This window comes from Coregonus lavaretus, assembly GCF_964263955.1.
Source record: "Coregonus lavaretus genome assembly, chromosome: 17".
NCBI classification, from domain to species: domain Eukaryota; kingdom Metazoa; phylum Chordata; class Actinopteri; order Salmoniformes; family Salmonidae; genus Coregonus; species Coregonus lavaretus.
This window is the reverse complement of record NC_140004.1, coordinates 31315498-31337968: the sequence shown is the minus strand read 5'-3', so window position 1 is coordinate 31337968 and position 22471 is coordinate 31315498. Positions and strand designations below refer to the sequence as shown.

The following is a 22471-nucleotide window of genomic DNA, read 5'->3' as shown; positions in this document are numbered from 1 at the left end:
AGTGACCACAACAACTCTATTATACTTAACCTTCTATTCAAATTAGACTTGTATTTTATTTACTAATAAGAGCCCTGGGGCAAGTCACCTGCCAGCTAACACCACTACAGCCATAGCAGCAGGACAGATCAGGAGAAAAACACAAATAGATTGGACGAAACCCACTGAGCCAGACGTCAATTCAATGTCTATTCTACGTTGGTTCAACGTCATTGTATTGACATGAAGTGGAAACAACGTTGATTCAACCAGTGTGTGCCCAGTGGGAGGGGCCCTAGGAGCCTTTGGTGTTGCAGTAGTCCCCTCCACTCTTTGTTGCCCTCATCCTTCTGCTGTACTTAGCTTTATAGGAAACCCATGCAGAGCTGAGGGAGAGTGACACCACGGAGCATGAATAATAGAGCACAGATCCTCATCCTACTATAACACTAAGGTCCCGAGGAGCAGATAGGAACAAAACTGTTAACACCATTCACCTCCTTAGAAGAGAAGGGATGTGTTGTGTAGAATGTATGTAACATTACATAAATCAAGTGTTATCTTGTTATTAAGGAAAGTTTTCTTTTGTTGGAGTAGCTTTTGCACAATGTGTAAAAACAGATGTACTGTAAGATCTTGTAAATCACTCATAAGTATCAATGACCCTATTGGTGAATGTCATTGTTCCATGAGCAGCAAAGAACAATTGTGTGAATTATCACCTGGTGTCACATTCACTTTTTATTCATAAGGATAGGTCGGCCAGCCAGGCCTATACAGTATATTAAAACCTGAGATCATAAAGTGGACCTATCCAGCAACAGTATAACATATAGGCCTACTACACACACAAACATACACGTTGATGATTGAGAGAGGGAATGATAGAGTAGACAAGGAGAGGTTCAGTGGAAAGAATGGACTCCATTTTTGTAACTCTCCCGCTCCAGCTGTCAGCCTGCTCGCTATCCCATGGGGGGTTGCCACGGTGACAGGAGGCCACATGTCTTGGGGGCGTCTTTTTTGGTCAAAGGACTCCATTGTTCTTGTGTTAAGCCGTATTCTCTATGCCCGTCTGCCAGGCCCAGGGACAGGGGCTTCACACCCCGACACTCACACCACACACCACACACACAGCCCCACTGAACCCATTAAGTAGTAGGAGGCCACACATTCAGCCCTATACTGCAACACATATCACTTTTATAGACAGAAATGAAGGAATGAAGCCATTTATATGAGTCCAACTACAAGGATAGAACGAAGACAAATTGGTCAATGACTCAGATTCTATGAATAATGATCTTATGCAAGAAAGACAAACTTATAACAAATAAGAATGTGTGTTGTAGTATTTCTTAGAGTGTCTTTAAAATGGCAAATTATTCCACATAGTAGTACAAGGGCAAAATATCCAACGATGCATTGAACGTCAAGTAGTTGAGTAGGCGTGATGAATTGTTTGATGTGTGTATTGTCCTACTGGCTCCACCAGATGGTGACATGTACCCACCTAACCAAAAAAACAAGCGGGATCTTGAAATGAAATAATAGGTAGAAAAATCACTGCTTTACCCTTAGTTTACACACTTGACATAGCCATAAACTATATTTGTCCTGTAATACAGGAAACGGAGGAGCGAGCACGCCCCCATTCACATCGATGGGGCTGTAGTGGAGTGGGTCGAGAGCTTTAAGTTTCTCTGTGTCCACGTCACTAAGGAATTAACATGGTCCAGACACACCCACACAGTTGTGAAGAGGGCACGACAGCACCTCTTTCCCCTCAGAAGGCTGAAGATTTGGCACGGGCCCTCAGATCCTCAAAAAGTTAAACAGCTGCACCATTGACTGGCTGCATCACCGCTTGGTACGGCAACTGCAAGGCACCTGACCTCAAGGCGCTATAGAGAGTGGTGAGTACGGCCCGGTGCATCACTGGGGCCGAGCTCCCTGCCATCACTGGGGCCGAGCTCCCTGCCATCCAGGACCTCTATACCAGAAGGTGTCAGAGGAAGGCCCAAAACATTTTCAAAGACTCCAGCCCCCCAGGCCATAGATTGTTCTTTCTGCTACCGCACGACAAGCAGTACCAGTGCACAAAGTCTGGAACCAACACGACCCTGAACAGCGTATACCCCCAAGCCATGACAGCTAAATCAAATGGCTACCCAGACTATATGCATTTACCCTTTTTGCACTTACTCTCCTGCACTGACTCTACCCACACACTCAAACATATTTACACTGACTACCCAACACCCATACAACATATGCCCACACATAACACGAGCACACATGCATACTGACGCCACACACACTTTCACACTCACCACATACGCTGCTGCTACTGTCTATTATCTATCCTGTTGCCTAGTCACTTTACCCCTACCTATATGTACATACAGTGTGGAGAACAAGTATTTGATACACTGCCGATTTTGCAGGTTTTCCTACTTACAAAGCATGTAGAGGTCTGTAATTTTTATCATAGGTACACTACCAAAAATCCAGAAAATCACATTGTATGATTTTTAAGTAATTCATTTGCATTTTATTGCATGACATAAGTATTTGATACATCAGAAAAGCAGAACTTAATATTTGGTACAGAAACCTTTGTTTGCAATTACAGAGATCATATGTTTCCTGTAGGTCTTGACCAGGTTTGCACACACTGCAGCAGGGATTTTGGCCAACTCCTCCATACAGACCTTCTCCAGATCCTTCAGGTTTCGGGGCTGTCGCTGGGCAATACGGACTTTCAGCTCCCTCCAAAGATTTTCTATTGGGTTCAGGTCTGGAGACTGGCTAGGCCACTCCAGGACCTTGAGATGCTTCTTACGGAGCCACTCCTTAGTTGCCCTGGCTGTGTGTTTCGGGTCGTTGTCATGCTGGAAGACCCAGCCACGACCCATCTTCAATGCTCTTACTGAGGGAAGGAGGTTGTTGGCCAAGATCTCGCGATACATGGCCCCATCCATCCTCCCCTCAATACGATGCAGTCGTCCTGTCCCCTTTGCAGAAAAGCATCCCCAAAGAATGATGTTTCCACCTCCATGCTTCACGGTTGGGATGGTGTTCTTGGGGTTGTACTCATCCTTCTTCTTCCTCCAAACACGGCGAGTGGAGTTTAGACCAAAAAGCTCTATTTTTGTCTAATCAGACCACATGACCTTCTCCCATTCCTCCTCTGGATCATCCAGATGGTCATTGGCAAACTTCAGACGGGCCTGGACATGCGCTGGCTTGAGCGGGGGGACCTTGCGTGCGATGCAGGATTTTAATCCATGACGGCGTAGTGTGTTACTAATGGTTTTCTTTGAGACTGTGGTCCCAGCTCTCTTCAGGTCATTGACCAGGTCCTGCCGTGTAGTTCTGGGCTGATCCCTCACCTTCCTCATGATCATTGATGCCCCACGAGGTGAGATCTTGCATGGAGCCCCAGACCGAGGGTGATTGACCGTCATCTTGAACTTCTTCCATTTTCTAATAATTGCCCCAACAGTTGTTGCCTTCCCACCAAGCTGCTTGCCTATTGTCCTGTAGCCCATCCCAGCCTTGTGCAGGTCTACAATTTTATCCCTGATGTCCTTACACAGCTCTCTGGTCTTGGCCATTGTGGAGAGGTTGGAGTCTGTTTGATTGAGTGTGTGGACAGGTGTCTTTTATACAGGTAACGAGTTCAAACAGGTGCAGTTAATACAGGTAATGAGTGGAGAACAGGAGTGCTTCTTAAAGAAAAACTAACAGGTCTGCGAGAGCCGGAATTCTTACTGGTTGGTAGGTGATCAAATACTTATGTCATGCAATAAAATGCAAATTAATTACTTAAAAATCATACAATGTGAAGTGTACCTATGATAAAAATTACAGACCTCTACATGCTTTGTAAGTAGAAAAACCTGCAAAATCGGCAGTGTATCAAATACTTGTTCTCCCCACTGTAGCTACCTCAATTACCTCGTACCCCTGTACATCAACTCGGTACTGGTACTCCCTGTATATAGCCATGTTATTTTTACTCATTACAATTTGTAAGTCGCTCTGGATAAGAGCGTCTGCTAAATGACTTAAATGTAAATAATTCACTGTGTATTTATTCCTTGTCACTATTTCTATATTTTTTTAAATATTTACCTTTAACTCTGCATTGTTGGAAAAGGACCTGTAAGTAAGCATTTCACTGTTAGTCTACACCTGTTTACATATGACAAATAACATTTGATTTTATTATTATTGGATGGGTTAGATAGATGTAGCCAGAGCCATATATTAATTTAGAAATACATACATGGCTCTGGATGTAGCCAGTTATATCCCTCTACATAATTATATGGTCACCTCACCCAGTTTTAAAAATATGGATTTCTCCAAAAGTTCTTTCATGTACATACAAGGCCAATATTCAATCTACATTTCTGTGGTTCTGTATTTTGTTGTCACTGCACTTGTCTTTGGGATTTAGATGAGGGGAGAGGGACCTCTACTGGCCAACTATCAACATACAGCATTAACTATTAAAATGCAATACATGACCAAAAGTATGTGGGCACCTGCTCATCGACCATCTCATTCCAAAATCATGGGCATTAACATGGAGTTGGTCCCCCCTTTACTGCTATAACAGCCTCCACTCTCCTGGAAAGGCTTTCCACTAGATGTTGGAACATTGCGGCGGGGACTTGCTTCCATTCAGCCACAAGAGCGTTAGTGAAGTCGTGCACTGATGTTGGGCGATTAGGCCTGGCTCACAGTCGGCGTTCCAATTCATCCCAAAGGTGTTCGATGGGGTTGAGGAGGTCAGGGCTCTGTGCAGGCCAGTCAAGTTCTTCCACAACGATCTCGGACCTCGCTTTGTGCATGGGGGCAATGTCATGCTGAAACAGGAAAGTGCCTTCCCCAAACAGTTGCCACAAAGTTGGAAGCACAGAATAGTCTAGAATGTCATTGTATGCTGTAGAGTTAATATTTCCCTTCACTGGAACTAAGGGGCCTAGCCCGAACCATGAAAAACAGCCCCAGACCATTATTCCTCCTCCATCAAAATGTGCAGTTGGCACTATGCATTGGGGCAGGTAGCGTTCTCCTGGCATCTGCCAAACCCAGATTTGTCAGTCAGACTGCCAGAAAGTGTGATTCATCACCCCAGAGAACACATTTCCACTGCTCCAGAGTCCAATGGCAGCGAGCTTTACATCACTCCAGCCGACACTTGGCATTGCACATGGTGATCTTAGACTTGTGTGCGGCTACTCAGCCATGGAAACCCATTTCACGAAGCTTCCGCCTAACAGTTCTTGTGCTGATGTTGCTTCCAGAGGCAGTTTGGAACTTGGTAGTGAGTGTTGCAACCAAGGACAGACGATTTCTACGCGCTACGTGCTTCAGCGGTCCCGTTCTGTGAGCTTGTGTGGCCTACCACTTCGTGGCTGAGCCGTTGTTGCACCTAGACGTTTCCACTTCACAATAACAGCACTTACAGTTGACCAGGGCAGCTCTAGCAGGGCAGAAATTTGGCGAACTGACTTGTTGGAAAGGTGGCATCCTATGACGGTGCCATGTTGAAAGTCACTGAGCTTTTCAGTAAGGCCAGTCAACTGCCAATGTTTGTCTATAGAGATTGCATGGCGGTGTGCTCGATTTTATACACTTGTCAGCAACGGGTGGCTGAAATAGCCGAATCCACTACTTTCGTCCACATATTTTTGTATATATAGTGTATATGACCCCTGGAAGACTATCTTTTAAATCGCATACATTAGTCGCCTGCTATTTTATTTATTTCTGCATTTACCGTATCTTGTGTATCCATATGTAGAGCGCAATGTTTTCCTTTCCATTAGCTAAAACATCCATTCCATAACTATACATATTAGGGTGAAAAAGCATGATTCAGTTTAGGCTCTCTGTAATAGCCAAATTAGAGTCAAGGAAAAACATGTCCTGGCCAAAGGGGAAATTAATACCAGTAAGACTAAATACAGTGGTATTTAATGTTGACATTTAATATTCACTGTGACTACCAATTGAGTGAGTTAGTATTAATTGGTAGGTCAGTAGATAGTGTTTATATTGAGTAGCTTGGTTCGGGAAACCAGCTACAGATCACTGCAGTCTAATCTATTGTAGGAAATAACTAGAATAAAAAATATATATATTTCATAATTTAACTTTTTAGACATGTTAGTAATACATTTGTATTTCAAGAGAGGCCTGTATAATGTTGACAATTAATAGTTTGGAAGATCCCCATTTTATTTAATGAATACAGGAGGTATACATTCGAAGAGTAAAACATGCACTGTCTGTACATCTCCAACTCCCATGAGCCTTGGCAAATTACAAATTAACTGCCAAACTGTTAAATCACATTAAAAGGAAGATCTTATTCTATTTACACTACTTAATTACTAAAAACCAAAACAGTGCTTTATAAAACTCGAATAGCTTTTCTAACAGAGTATCAAAGGCAGGCGTGCATCCGAAAATGGCACCCTATTCACTATAAAATGGCCAACCCTGGTCAAAAAAGTAAACGACCTACGTAACGAATAGGGTGCCATTTCATTCACAGCCAGAGTGTCCAGGTAGCGGACAGGCTAGCATTAGTGAGTGGCTCATAGGTCAACGTGGTCCACTTCCTCCAGGGGAGGGTGTAGTAGAGCCTGGATGGAGCTGCGCCTGCCCCTGGTCTTCCTGCGGACGGCCCTGAGGGAGTCCGGAGAGGTGTGGGGCAGCCAGGCCAGGCCGGAACCGCTGTCCTCCAGGGTGCTGCTCTGGCTCTGGTTCCTCAGACTGCGGCGGACAGAACGATGCCCCCTGCGAGGGAGAGGCCGCAGCACGTCATCGATGCTGAACTCTTCCTGTGCCCAGGGGGGTAGGAGGGAGTCTGGGTAGGAGGTGGAGGCCTGTTCTGTAATGTTACCCAGCTCCATCTCTGACCCGTGGTTATCGTTCTCTACTTCCTGCCCTCTCTCCTCCACTGCCTCTGGCCCATTTGACTGGGGTGCCTGCTCCTCCTCTATGACTGAGCTGGTGTATATAGAGCTCCTTCTACCCCTGGAGCGGCCCAGGCCCCGAGCTGCTCCTCTCTGCCCGCCTTTGTTTGGACTCTGTTCTACATGGCTCACTGCCTCCTGCTCTGAGGGAGCCACTGTGGTACTAACCTCATCTGGAGGAGGGCAGGGTGTAGTAGCATCAGTGTCTGCTCTAGCCGGACTATCCCCACTCCTACCTGCATCTGGTAGTGTGCCAGTGCATTGATCTGTATCTGTATCTACACGGGCTGAGGTACAGTGTGTATTAGGTTCACCCTCTCTGTTACCAGGTACTGTGTGTTTGGCTGGGCTGGACACTGAAAACTGAGTTGTTTCCGTTAGGTCTTGTTCTGCATCAGTGTTCTCTACCTCCTCCTCTGTCTCTTCACTGAGACAGTCATCAACAGGAACACTCACCTTCCTGCCCTTCCCTCTACCTCCTCTGCCTACTCTAATAATACTCTGCTCTTTGGTTCTGGAGGTCTTTGTTGGACCTGGCCGTCTTCTCCTGACCTGTGCTACTCTTCCAGTCCCAGAGCTGTCTGTGGTGGTGGAGCCCACAGGGCTCTGGCTGTCTACTGAAGGCCCATCAGAGGGCTCTGCAGCTGGGGTGGTGTCTTCTGGTGAGTCCTCACTGGCCGCGGGGCAGAAGCAGCTTCGCCTCAGGGCTGCAGCCGTGACCACTCCGGTGATGGGGTCACTGTTAATGTAATCTTCTAATAGGATGGAGTCTTCTTTGGCTGTGGCGGGAGGACACACAACATGGCTTACTACTGAACATGAAATATGTTAGAACGTTAATTAAATACCTTCAAATCACCTATAATTTCCATTCTCAGAACGTTAATAAAACCTCCCAGGAAAACTTTCAGCGAACCATAGTAAAATGTTCTCAGAACCTCCATGCAACCTGAAAAATGAAAGTTCCCAGAACAGGCAACATCTTAAAAGGGCGGCAGATAGGCTAGCAGTTAAGAGCGTTGGGCCAGTAACCAAAAGGTCACTGGTTTGATTCCCCGAGGTGACTAGGTGAAAAATCTGTATTCGTGGGGATACTTGGGAGCAGATTTCCTTAATTGTTGTTGTTTTTGTTGCTGAATTCCTGGTGATTTTAGTCTTTTTAGACCAACAATTAATTCAAAAAAAATTTGTAAAAACTTTGGGGTACCAAAAAAATTGAATCGCTTGCGGGCCGGTTACCGACCCCTGATCTAAAGTATCTTCATAAGTGAGTGTGGGTGTAGTTCCTTGAGGTATACAGTGAACTCAACAGTGGAAGCCTGGCTCTCACCAATCATGTTAGATCAATGATTAGTTCATGGAAGGAATGATTCTTCCTGGGTATTCGAACAGAGCCTAACAGCTGTGTGCTTACCTGTGCGTCTGCAGTTGTGGGGGTGTTGAGGAGAGTGGCTAAGGGAGGACAGGGTCTCCGTGATGGGGCTGAGGGTGGGGTTCTTGGATGCGTAGTCTCTCTTCCCGTACAGAGAACGGTCCACTGACTTCTTCCCAAAGCCACGCTTTGCTGAGTTCTAGAGAAACACAAACACAGTGAACACCCAAGCCGGTTTGTCCCATCCTTACAACCTTGCACCTCTCCTTGTTTACGTTTGTTTATTCATTGTTTTACTGTCATCTCTGAGGAATACAGTTATTACAACAAGTGTAGCTCAGTTGGTAGAGCACGGCACTTGTAAGCCAGGGTAGTGGGTTCAATACCCAGAACCACCCATACGTAAAATGTATGCCCACATAACTAAGTCGCTTTGTATAAAAGCGTCTGTTAAATGGCATATCCATATACTACAGTGCATTCGGAAAGTATTCAGACCCCTTGACTTTTTCCACTTTTTGTTCCGTTACAGCCTTATTCTAAAATGGATTAAATAAAAAATTGTACTTAATCTACCCACAATACCCCATAATGACAAAGTGAAAACAAGTTTAGACATTTTAGCAAATTTATCAAGGACAAAAATACCTTATTTACATAAGTATTCAGACCCTTTGCTATGAGACTCGAAATTGAGCTCAGGTGCATCCTGTTTCCATTGATCATCCTTGAGATGTTTCTACAACTTGATTGGAGTCCACCTGTGGTAAATTCAATTGATTGGACATGATTTGGAAAGGCACACACCTGTCTATATAAAGGTCCCACAGATGACAGTGCATGTCAGAGCAAAACCAAGCCATGAGATCGAAGGAATTGTCCGTAGAGCGCAGAGACAGGATTGTGTCGAGGCACAGATCTGGGGAAGGTAGCAAAAAATGTCTGCAGCATTGAAGGTCCCCAAGAACACAGTGGCCTCAATCATTCTTAAATGGAAGAAGTTTGGAACCACCAAGACTCTTCCTAGAGCTGGCCGCCAGGCCAAACTGAGCAATCGGGAGAAGGGACTTGGTCAGGGAGGTGACCAAGAACCCGATGATCACTCTGACAGAGCTCCAGAGGTCATCTGTGGAGATGGGAGAACCTTCCAGAAGTTAGGGCTGTCCCCGACTAAACAAAAAAATATTTGGTGACCGAAAGTCGTCTGTTCTTAAGACCAATCGACTGCTCAAAAATGTTAACTGTGTATTTTTCTATATATAGGGTGTGTCTATGTGTTTTAATAAAATCAATTATGTGCATTGAGCTTGTCTGACACCTCAAGAGGGCGCCAGAGATCTAGATTACCAGAAGAAAAAAATCTTAACCTGACCCAACTATTCTCCTCCCGCTCCTGCTGGCTTTCGCAGATTCTGCCATTACTCTCCTGAAGTTGCAGGTAATAGGCTACACGAGGAGTCGGCAACCTTTCTCATGTGGAATGCCAATTTATCTTACCATTTCTACCCATCTGCATGCCAGTTAAAGTTTCATATGCACATTTTCGTGAAACAGTTTCATTTAATATCTCAAAATCATTGTCATGTGGTTAATTCGAATTCTATCCAAATTTAAATGAAAATGATACAAACCTAAAAAGTAACTTCTATTGCCATTGCCAAATAGGTAAAAATAGCCTACATAAAGCCAACAAATAAAAACATTGTAGCCTGCTGGTAGAAATTATCCTGATTAAAAATAAATATCCTATGAATCACATTGGCTACACATGGCCCGTCTGCATCGAACTTGAAACATTGTATCAACTATTAACTGGGTCTGGCCCAAAGCTTGAGCTAGTGAACTTGCAATATTGTATAAAATATTCTGGGTCCTCATTTTCCCACACCAGTGAGCTCGGGACAGAGACAGCTGTAGGCTATTTGAGCAAGGGATAAGAAGCAGTGCTTGACTTGGGCAGTAACTCACCGGAGATGAGTACCAGCTCCTCAAATGTTCTACTGCTTGAGTTCCTGTTCCTCTTATAGAATATTAGCTCAAAAGTATTGTGGAGCTCCTGCCCCTATAAACAGTACCAGCACCCAAAATGAGTACCAGAACCTATTTCAGTCCAAGTCAAGCACTGATAAGAAGCCTATTTTATGACGTTTCCACTGGATCAGAGCATGACATTTTCCCCTTTCACGCTGAGTGGTTATCGAAAGGGAGAGAGCTGGAAAGAATTTTCAAATACAGTGAGGAACGATTGTAATTCTCAATGGATGTAAAAACAGACTTAATTTGCTTGCTGTTTGAGGTGAAGAAAACATTACTTTGAGAAGCTCCACAGGTCATTAGAGGTGGTGCGCTAAGCCAATCAGAAATACTATCAGATCCCCAAATGGGTACATTTACAGTTGAAGTCGGAAGTTTACATACACCTTAGCCAAATACATTTAAACTCAGTTTTTCACAATTCCTGACATTTAATCCTAGTAAAAATTCCCTGTCTTAGGTCAGTTAGGATCACCACTTTATTTTAAGAATGTGAAATGTCAGAATAGTAGTAGAGAGAATGATTTATTTTATTTCTTTCATCACATTTTCAGTGGGTCAGAAGTTTACATACACTCAATTAGTATTTGGTAGCATTGCCTTTAAATTGTTTAACTTGGGTCAAACGTTTCGGGTAGCCTTCCACAAGCTTCCCACAATAAGTTGGGAGAACTTTGGCCCATTCCTCCTGACAGAGCTGGTGTAACTGAGTCAGGTTTGTAGGCCTCCTTGCTCGCACACGCTTTTTCAGTTCTGCCCACAAATGTTCTATAGGATTGAGGTCAGGGTTTTGTGTTGGACACTCCAATACCTTGACTTTGTTGTCCTTAAGCCATTTTGCCACAACTTTGGAAGTGGGCTTGGGGTCATTGTCCATTTGGAAGGACCATTTGCGACCAAGCTTTAACTTCCTGACTGATGTCTTGAGATATTGCTTCAATATATCCACATAATTTTCCTTCCTCATGATGCCATCTATTTTGTGAAGTGCACCAGTCCCTCCTGCAGCAAAGCACCCCCACAGCATGATACTGCCACCCCCGTGCTTCACAGTTTGGATAGTGTTCTTCGGCTTGCAAGCAACCCCCTTTTTCCTCCAAACATAACGATGGTCATTATGGCCAAACGGTTCTATTTTTGTTTCATCAGACCAGAGGACATTTCTCCAAAAAGTACGATCTTTGTCCCCATGTGCAGTTGCAAACCGTAGTCTGTGTTTTTTATGGCGGTTTTGGAGCAGTGGCTTCTTCCTTGCTGAGCGTCAATGTCGATATAGGACTTGTTTTACTGTGGATATAGATAATTTTGGACCTGTTTCCTCCAGCAACTTCACAAGGTCCTTTGCTGTTGTTCTGGGATTGATTTGCACTTTTCGCACCAAAGTATGTTCATCTCTAGGAGACAGAACGCGTCTCCTTCCTGAGCGGTATGACGGCTGCGTGGTCCCATGGTGTTTATACTTGCGTACTATTGTTTGTACAGATGAACGTGGTACCTTCAGGCGTTTGGAAATTGCTCCCAAGGATGAACCAGACTTGTGGAGGTCTACCATTTTTTTCAGAGGTCTTGGCTGATTTCTTTTGATTTTCCCATGATGTCAAGCAAAGAGGCACTGAGTTTGAAGGTAGGCCTTGAAATACATCCACAGGTATACCTCCAATTGACTCAAATGATGTCAATTAGCCTATCAGAAGCTTCTAAAGCCATGACATCATTTCCTGGAATTTTCCAAGCTGTTTAAAGGCACAGTGAACTTAGTGTATGTAAACTTCTGACCCACTGGAATTGTGATACAGTGAATTATAAGTGAAATAATCTGTCTGTAAACAATTGTTGGAAAAATTACATGCACAAAGTAGATGTCTTAACCGACTTGCCAAAACTATAGTTTGTTAACAAGAAATTTGTGGAGTGGTTGAAAAACGAGTTTTAATGACTCCAACCTAAGTGTATGTAAACTTCCGACTTCAACTGTATATGCCTACATTTGCGCGCAGGCTAGGTAGCCTATAGGCCTACTTCTATGCGTGCGCGTCCTTTCTCAACATTGACAGGAGCGCTCCAAACAAAATACTAAATTGACAGAACACCTAAATGGAATTAAATACACCAAAACTTGTTTCTCACAAGTGTAGCATACAGTGAGGGAAAAAAGTATTTGATCCCCTGCTGATTTTGTACGTTTGCCCACTGACAAATAAATGATCAGTCTATAATTTTAATGGTAGGTTTATTTGTACAGTGAGAGACAGAATAACAACAAAAAAGTCCAGAAAAAACGCATGTCAAAAATGTTATAAATTGATTTGCATTTTAAATTAGGGAAATAAGTATTTGACCCCCTCTCAATCAGAAAGATTTCTGGCTCCCAGTTGTCTTTTATACAGGTAAAGAGCTGAGATTAGGAGCACACTCTTAAAGGGAGTGCTCCTAATCTCAGCTTGTTACCTGTATAAAAGACACCTGTCCACAGACGCAATCAATCAATCAGATTCCAAACTCTCCACCATGGCCAAGACCAAAGAGCTCTCCAAGGATGTCAGGGACAAGATTGTAGACCTACACAAGGCTGGAATGGGCTACAAGACCATCGCCAAGCAGCTTGGTGAGAAGGTGACAACAGTTGGTGCGATTATTCGCAAATGGAAGAAACACAAAATAACTGTCAATCTCCCTCGACCTGGGGCTCCATGCAAGATCTCACCTCGTGGAGTTGCAATGATCATGAGAACAGTGAGGAATCAGCCCAGAACTACACGGGAGGATATTGTCAATGATCTCAAGGCAGCTGGGTCCATAGTCACCAAGAAAACAATTGGTAACACACTACACCGTGAAGGACTGAAATCGTGCAGCGCCCGCAAGGTTCCCCTGCTCAAGAAAGCACATATACAGGGCTGTCTGAAGTTTGCCAATGAACATCTGAATGATTCAGAGGAGAACTGGGTGAAAGTGTTGTGGTCAGATGAGACCAAAATCGAGCTCTTTGGCATCAACTCAGCTCGCCGTGTTTGGAGGAGGAGGAATGCTGCCTATGACCCCATGAACACCATCAAACATAGAGGTGGAAACATTATGCTTTGGGGGTGTTTTTCTGCTAAGGGGGCAGGACAACTTCACCGCATCAAAGGGACGATGGACGGGGACATGTACCGTCAAATCTTGGGTGAGAACCTCCTTCTCTCAGCCAGGGCATTGAAAATGGGTCGTGGATGGGTATTCCAGCATGACAATGACCCAAAACACACGGCCAAGGCAACAAAGGAGTGGCTCAAGAAGAAGCACATTAAGGTCCTGGAGTGGCCTAGCCAGTTTCCAGACCTTAATCCCATAGAAAATCTGTGGAGGGAGCTGAAGGTTCGAGTTGCCAAACGTCAGCCTCGAAACCTTAATGACTTGGAGAAGATCTGCAAAGAGGAGTGGGACAAAATCCCTCCTGAGATGTGTGCAAACCTGGTGGCGAACTACAAGAAACATCTGACCTCTGTGATTGCCAACAAGGGTTTTGCCACCAAGTACTAAGTCAGGTTTTGCAGAGGGGTCAAATACTTATTTCCCTCATTAAAATGCAAATCAATTCATAACATTTTTGACATGCGTTTTTCTGGATTCTTTGTTGTTATTCTGTCTCTCACTGTTCAAATAAACCTACCATTAAAATTATAGACTGATCATGTCTTTGTCAGTGGGCAAATGTACAAAATCAGCAGGGGATCAAATACTTTTTTCCCCTCACTGTAGGTTGTGCACTCTGCAAACAATGTGTCCACTCCGGCAATGAGAACAGGAAGACTGGAATAATAATATTGAATGCATTAAAATAAATGGCCGTAACCAAAGTAACAAACATATATACAGTGGGGAGAACAAGTATTTGATACACTGCCGATTTTGCAGGTTTTCCTACTTACAAAGCATGTAGAGGTCTGTAATTTTTATCATAGGTACATTTCAACTGTGAGAGACGGAATCTAAAACGAAAATCACATATGATTTTTAAGTAATTAATTTGCATTTTATTGCATGACATAAATATTTGATCACCTACCAACCAGTAAGAATTCCGGCTCTCACAGACCTGTTCGTTTTTCTTTAAGAAGCCCTCCTGTTCTCCACTCATTACCTGTATTAACTGCACCTGTTTGAACTCGTTACCTGTATAAAAGACACCTGTCCACACACTCAATCAAACATACTCCAACCTCTCCACAATGGCCAAGACCAGAGAGCTGTGTAAGGACATCAGGGATAAAATTGTAGACCTGCACAAGGCTGGGATGGGCTACAGGACAATAGGCAAGCAGCTTGGTGAGAAGGCAACAACTGTTGGCGCAATTATTAGAAAATGGAAGAAGTTCAAGATGACGGTCAATCACCCTCGGTCTGGGGCTCCATGCAAGATCTCACCTCGTGGGGCATCAATGATCATGAGGAAGGTGAGGGATCAGCCCACTAAGCAGGTAGCTTAGTGGTTAAGAGCGTTGTGCCAGTAATCTAAAGGTCGCTGGTTCTAATCCCCGAGCAGACTAGGTGAAAAATCTGTCAATGTGCCCTTGAGCAAGGCACTTAACCCTAATTGCTCCTGTAAGTCGCTCTGGATAAGAGCGTCTACTAAATGGGGGAAAAAAAAAATAAAAATAAAATAAAAAGCAGGACCTGGTCAATGACCTGAAGAGAGCTGGGACCACAGTCTCAAAGAAAACCATTAGTAACACACTACGCCGTCATGGATTAAAATCCTGCAGCGCACGCAAGGTCCCCCTGCTCAAGCCAGCGCATGTCCAGGCCCGTCTGAAGTTTGCCAATGACCATCTGGATGATCCAGAGGAGGAATGGGAGAAGGTCATGTGGTCTGATGAGATAAAATTTGAGCTTTTTGGTCTAAACTCCACTTGCCGGGTTTGAAGGAAGAAGGATGAGTACAACCCCAAGAACACCATCCCAACCGTGAAGCATGGAGGTGGAAAAATCATTCTTTGGGGATGCTTTTCTGCAAAGGGGACAGGACGACTGCACCGTATTGAGGGGAGGATGGATGGGGCCATGTATCGCGAGATCTTGGCCAACAACCTCCTTCCCTCAGTAAGAGCATTGAAGATGGGTCGTGGCTGGGTCTTCCAGCATGACAACGACCCGAAACACACAGCCAGGGCAACTAAGGAGTGGTTCCGTAAGAAGCATCTCAAGGTCCTGGAGTGGCCTAGCCAGTCTCCAGACCTGAACCCAATAGAAAATCTTTGGAGGGAGCTGAAAGTCCGTATTGCCCAGCGACAGCCCCGAAACCTGAAGGATCTGGAGAAGGTCTGTATGGAGGAGTGGGCCAAAATCCCTGCTGCAGTGTGTGCAAACCTGGTCAAGACCTACAGGAAACGTATGATCTCTGTAATTGCAAACAAAGGTTTCTGTACCAAATATTAAGTTCTGCTTTTCTGATGTATCAAATACTTATGTTATGCAATAACATGCAAATTAATTACTTAAAAATCATACAATGTGATTTTCTGGATTTTTGTTTTAGATTCCGTCTCTCACAGTTGAAGTGTACCTATGATAAAAATTACAGACCTCTACATGCTTTGTAAGTAGGAAAACCTGAAAAATCGGCAGTGTATCAAATACTTGTTCTCCCCACTGTGTGTGTGTGTGTATATATATATATATATTTTTTTTTTTGTTACTGCTCGACTAAAACAAATCTGGGTCGACCAACAGCGTAACGACCAAACAATCGACCAGTCGACTAATTGGGGTCAGTCCTACCAGAAGGACAACCATCTCTGCAGCACTCCACCAATCAGGCCTTTATGGTAGAGTGGCCAGACGGAAGCCACTCCTCAGTAAAAGGCACAAGACAGCCCGCTTGGAGTTTGCCAAAAGGCACCTAAAGGACTCTCAGACCATGAGAAACAAGATTATCTGGTCTGATGAAACGAAGATTGAACTCTTTGGCCTGAATGCCAAGCGTCACGTCTGGAGGAAACCTGGCACCACCCCTACGGTGAAGTATGGTGGTGGCAGCATCATGCTGTGGGGATGTTTTTCAGCGGCAGGGACTGGAAAGACTAGTCAGGATCGAGGGAAAGATGAACGGAGCAAAGTACAGAGAGATCCTTGATGGAAACCTGCTTCAGAGCGCTCAGGACATCAGACTGGGGCGAAGGTTCACTATTCAACAGGACAACGACCCTAAGCACACAGACAAGACAATGCAGGAGTGGCTTCAGGACAAGTCTCTAAATATCCTTGAGTGGCCCAACCAGAGCACAGACTTAAACCTGATCGAACATCTCTGGAGAGACCTGAAAATAGCTTCGCAGCAAAGCTCCCCATCTAGCCTGACAGAGCTTGAGAGGGTCTGCAGAGAAGAATGGGAGAAACTCCCCAAATACAGGTGTGCCAGACTTGTAGCGTCATATCCAATAAGACTCGAGGCTGTAATCACTGCCAAAGGTGCTTCAACAAAGTACTGAGTAAAGGGTCTGAATACTTATGTAAATGTGATATTTCAATTTTTTTTAATACATTTGCAAACATTTCTAAAAACCTGTTTTTGCTTTGTCATTATTGGGTATTGTGTGTAGATTGATGAGGGGGAAAAACAATTTAATCCATTTTAAAATAAGGCTGTAATGTAACAAAATGTGGAAAAAGTCAAGGGGTCTGAATACTTTCCGAATGGACTGTATATATTATTATTATTATAATAACAATCACAGTAGACTAGCTTCTTTGGCCCCTCGAAATGCTAATTCCTGTCCTGTTCAGAACTAAAGCAAATCCCACAAGTACTCCAAACACCACCTTCTTGTAAATGAAGTTCAATTCTTGCAGAAATTTGAATAAAGTAACCACCCTTGAGCGTGAGAAAGGCAGATTGACTGTGGCTTACAATGAGGCAAGTAGCTTGGTGTATGTAATACCTCCCTGAGGCTTAGCTCACTGTACTACCCACAGCCACAGTCTGTAATAGTCTAAGTCTCTGTAGAGAAGGTAAATTGATGAGCAGAGCCCAGACTGACCTTCATCCTCCCACAGGCAGACTTGGCAGCCGTACGAGACGACCTCTTCTTCACAGGCTCACTCTTCTCCTCTGGTTGCTGAAAGAACAGAGATGGAGATAGATAAGAGATAGAGAAAAGTGAGATATATGAAGAGGGAAAAACATGAAGATACATAGATATACAGGTAGATAGAGAGAGAGATAGAGGTGGCATTAGGATAGGATCTATTTGGATACACTCACAAGCTCTTCCATTCATATTAACCCTAGATCATCAGATTAAGATAATATTTTTACTATGATAATATTGGTCCAGAGATAATCTTATCTAATTGATGTGTAAGTGGTGGGAATGAGGATATCCTGTTCAGTGAATGAGTGGTGTTACCAGACCTTTCTCTTTCTGCTGCGAGAGCGGGTTGTGGCGGCTGGTTCTGGCTCCAGGGCAGGAGCAGGCACTGGGGCAGGGTCAGGCACTGGGGCAACATCTACAGCAAACACACCTCCGCTCTCATTTGACCTCACTGACACCCCTGTAAACACTGTAAACCAATGACTTGAGGCTGAGGAGTAGAGGTGCTGTTACATAAGGGGAGAGTGAGAGGTGGGTGGAATAAAATCTGAAGTCTGACCCTGCGTCCCAAATAGCACCCTATTCCCTATATACTGCACTACATAGGAAATAGGGTGTAATTTGAGACGCAGCACAGGTCTGAACTGAAGTAACTAGATCTCACCTGGCATTTCCTCACAAACAGAGTCCTCCTCTTGAAAAGCTGAGGTCAGATCCAGAGATCGATTATCCAGCTCTGGAAATACATACAGCAAGTGACAACAATGTGAAGTTTTACACAGAGCATGACTAGAAACATAGCTTCCTCTCAGCAATGATCACTGTTCAACAACCAACCTGCATTGTCCATCCATGAACTGTCAACATATTCTTCCATTGAAGGGAAAGGGATCTGAGGGCATAGAGAATTACTGCATTATTTCCATGGTCAATAACTAACCCACATGCTGGATTACCAGAAAGAACATTGATTGGTCGTACTCATTAGGGAATGCTGTAGCAAAACGTTTGGCAACGGAAAACAAGCGTTTCTTATTGGAAGTTCAGGTAGTCCCTTCCTGTTTCAGTACCCGTCTGCTTCCATTTGGTGCCTAATGAATACGACCCTGGCCTCATCATTTTGGGGCAGGTCAATCACTGTGTTGGTGAGTGACAGGTACCTTTCCCTGAGTGTGGGTGCTCTCCTGTTCCCCACAGCAGGGCCCCATAGTGAGGGGTGGGGAGGCTCCAGTCAGAGAGGGGCTACTGAAGTCCGGCTGGGCCAGGGTTAGGGGGGTCCTCTGGGGGGTCTTCAGCAGTGACCTCAGCTGGGACCCACCGGCAGATGTTGGGGCGCGGGCCGGGGTTCCCCCCTTCCGTAGAGGGGTGCTGGGTGGCAGGTTCTTGTCAAAGAGCTCAGGTGGCAGCAGGATCCCGAAACGTACCTGCTTCTTCTTCATAGTGGAGTTAACGTTACCACCATCAGCTTCATCTAAAGGACAAATAAATATTGTTTACTCATCAACATCACTTGACCATCATAACAGCTTCATTCAACCTACTGCTTCTCTTACAGAAAAATGTTAGCGGGTGATGAATCATAAACAACAGCCGTTGCTGCTCTCAGAAACAACATTTTTCCTGCCTCAGTTTTTGCTTAGTCAATATTATCTGTAGTATGCTTAGCTTGCACTGTGCTTCAAAGCTTGATACAGATTAAAGGATAGGTTCCTCTATAACAACACAGAGGGGAGCAGCATATTTACCAGTGGGGTTCATCTCCAGAAGAGATGGCATGGGGAACAGCGGGGGCAGAGTTGTCCTGACTCGTCCTGAATGCAAAACCAGAGGTTGGCTGGGGCTGTGCAGTTCAAATGAGCACTCCTGTGGGGTGAGAGGGAACCAAAGATAATGTTTGAGAGCCAGGCAGGAACCTGGGGTGAGAGTAGCAGTTGTGTTGGCTGCAGAACTGTGAGGGCTTCACAGAGAGAAGAGGAGACTCGGGCCCTGGACCAAAGTGTTTTTTTTTTTTTTTACCCCACACCAGTTAAGTTGACACTACATAGGGAATAGGGTGCCATTTGGAACACAGATTGGTGTGTGTGTGGATGAGGCTAGATGAAATATTACCTGGTCCTGCTCCTCCTTGGTGGGAGTGCAGTGCTGCTGCTTCATAGGAGAGGACTGGGGCTGTGGCTCGCCCTGGGTGATCTGTGACACAGCATCAGTATGCAGGGCTGGTGACTGAGACACACTAGCAGGTTCTACAGTGAGAGCTGGCTGATGGTCCTTGTTCTGGACAACTGCAACCTGAGGAGGTGTTCATTATGGGTTAGTGGTTGTCAGGACATTGTGGTCACATAATAATACATTTAGTTTGGTTAATAATAATACATTTAGTTTATAACGACTTTTCAATATTTCTTACCAGTTGCTCAACATGTACACGCCAAAGTTGCAAAAAACACACCAACAGATTCAGAATGGTTTGCCAAGTTATATTAGTCATTTAACAGACAGAGAAATGTTTTTCCAGTGTGATGAGGTTACCTCCTTGTTCTGTTGCTGCTTCAATGTGGTGGCAGTGCGTTTGAGGACAGGAGTGGTGGCCTCCCTAATCTCTTCCACACACTCCCCCAGAGGGCGTGTTGTGCAGCGCCTCTTACTGGGTGGGGAAGTCAGAGAGGGATGCTGGCTCACTGGGGACTTGTTCTCCTTCCCACCACTGTAACCATCATAGCTCCACCCATCTGAGAGTTAAGACAACACCCATCAACAACTACAGCCCAGAATAGAAAACTCTTACAGAATATACTAAAAGGGTCAATCTGTAGTATCTGGATGAGACATTTTCAGGAGCTCCAAAAACATTACACACGAAAAAGTTTGGTTTCTCCATGCCCTCACAGAAGTATAACGCATACATTAAAACTTAAAAGCTGCTACACATAGGATTTTTATTTTTTGCATTGTAATTTCAGAAAACGTCCTTAATATATCTGCTGCTAATAGTGGAATGATAATGTTTCACAGTATTACTTACCGGCCAGTGTTGTGATTGAGAAAACAAGCACTGAATAGTGTAGACAATCATTGTACCACAAACTGAAATTGAGTGAACAGTGTAGAATTTTAGCAACCAGGAAATGACAGAACAGCTTTCCCAGTTTGACAACCAATTCCGCTCCTTTCGGAGAAATCAATAGGCGAATATCACAGCCAATCACAACACTGGTGGGTAAGTAATACTGAGAAACACTATCATTCCACTATTAGCGCCAGATACTGTATATTATGGACATTTTCTGAAATTACAATGCAAAAAATATTTTACAAATCCTGTGTGTAGCACCTTTAAACATTTTTTTGGGGAAAAAGTCCAGCACAATCACACAACTTTTAAATAGTATACTCAGACAAAGCACCAATTTCAGTTCATGTAATAATAAGTGATTAATAAATGATTTATCCTTTTTCATTGAAGCAGACTCACCACCAGACAGAACATCTCTTGTCTTGATGCATCCCCCTGTGTGATTGTCCTGTTTTGGCACTGCTTCATTCTCCTCCACATTCATAATGCTCTGGAAGATGGCCATCTTCTGCTTTAGAGTAGATGGGCCTCTGGGAAAGAAGGGGATGGCTTGGGTGTCCTACAAAGAGAGAGAAAAGGAGAAATACATGGTAAACACAAATGGTTTCAAATTTTGTGATGCAATTGGTTAACCTCTTTTCAACTACAGATGCATTGTAGCAAGAGAGACAGTTTATAGACTTGTCATAAATGTAATTGGCTCTAACTAGGAGCATTATAGCTCCAACTCAGATTAACACAAACAGTCTGAGTATGATCATGCATGAGCAAACTCATCTCACCTGTGGTGTTGTGGGGGGAGTTTTCCTCCTTCGATGGGCTATGTAGCGGATTAGGGAGTTGGTCTCTGGTGAACTCTGTACCCCAACATTGCACCTCCGCTTCGCCTTCAGCTGAGCCAGACAAGATTTTTCTGGGGAAAGACAATAGATGCACCATTCAACAGGACATTCTTGATTCAGAAAAACAAACAATGGAATTGTGTCTTGACAAAGCAATGTGTAGACCTAGAACATATAGCTAGCTACAGTGCCCAGATAAATATTTGTGTTTAGGGTTATAATAATGAGTTAATTGCAGGGTAAAGTCAGAAATAGCAGTGGACCCAGTGGAATGATGTCAACAGTCAACTAATTTCTTCTGTCTGAATTACCTTTGACGTTAGAAGATAGCGTGAACCTCTGGGTGGAGATACCCAGTTCGGAGGGTGTAAACTGGGAGAAATCCAAGCGTGATGTGATGTTGCTCATAGGAGAAAGACACGAGGCCTCCAGTAGAGTCAACTTTTCAGTTCCCTCAACGTTGTCCATTTTCAGCCCTGAACTTAACGTTAGCTACCTTCAACTGAAATTATTGGAAGCACCTTAAGAGGGATCTGTCATCTGAACCAAGATATCACTCAACTGTTGTCAATAACAGTTGATAAAATTGTGTCGATAATGCAAAAAGCAAGTAGGGTGACAGACCAAGCAACGACTGATGTTCACACAAAAGTTAAAACAAGTGCTTGCGAGCAGAGTTTATGTGACAGGCGTTTGTAGCTTGAAAGTTATTGAAGCTATGCATCCAACAAGCACATATTAAAACGTAGTTAACAAAGCCATTTAACACCTTTATAAACCAACTTTGACGTTAGCGAAATACAAGTTCACATTTACGTTACAAACTGGCAAACTAACAAAGCTAACGTTAGCTCAGAGTTTCTTGGCCAGCTAGCTAGCTAACGTTAACAATACATTCACTGAATCGACAAACATATTACCTTCTATTACGAATGTTTTTTTAAAATGTTATAATATCCACCCTTATGAATCCAACTAGCCCTAGCGAAATAGATCAGCGACCATAATAACAAGCTAGGTAAATGCACACCACTCACAGTAGCCGTGGCACGAATATCCTTCCGCGACTCAAATAAATGCTAAAACCTTGTTGAACG

The 22471-nt window shown here is 44.0% G+C and overlaps 1 protein-coding gene across 2 annotated transcripts; it reads right to left on the bottom strand.

Annotated features, from left to right (window-relative positions):
- Positions 1-6217: 6217 nt before the first annotated feature.
- Positions 6218-22420, bottom strand: cdca2 (cell division cycle associated 2). Of its 2 annotated transcripts, none has more exons than XM_084180804.1 (14): positions 22295-22420; positions 21686-21876; positions 21315-21445; positions 20932-21091; positions 19989-20188; positions 19569-19748; positions 19205-19322; positions 18620-18930; positions 18297-18351; positions 18124-18195; positions 17780-17919; positions 17406-17483; positions 8395-8551; positions 6218-7759 (listed from the first exon to the last, which is right to left on the bottom strand). In XM_084180804.1, exons 2-14 carry the CDS (start codon positions 21840-21842, stop codon positions 6600-6602), a joined length of 2919 nt encoding a protein of 972 aa, XP_084036930.1. In that variant the 5' UTR covers positions 21843-21876; positions 22295-22420; the 3' UTR covers positions 6218-6599. The 2 variants fall into 2 exon arrangements, with proteins under 2 accessions (XP_084036930.1, XP_084036929.1); XM_084180803.1 differs by having other exon boundaries at positions 17780-17928; positions 22295-22414.
- Between the last annotated feature and the right edge of the window lie 51 nt (positions 22421-22471).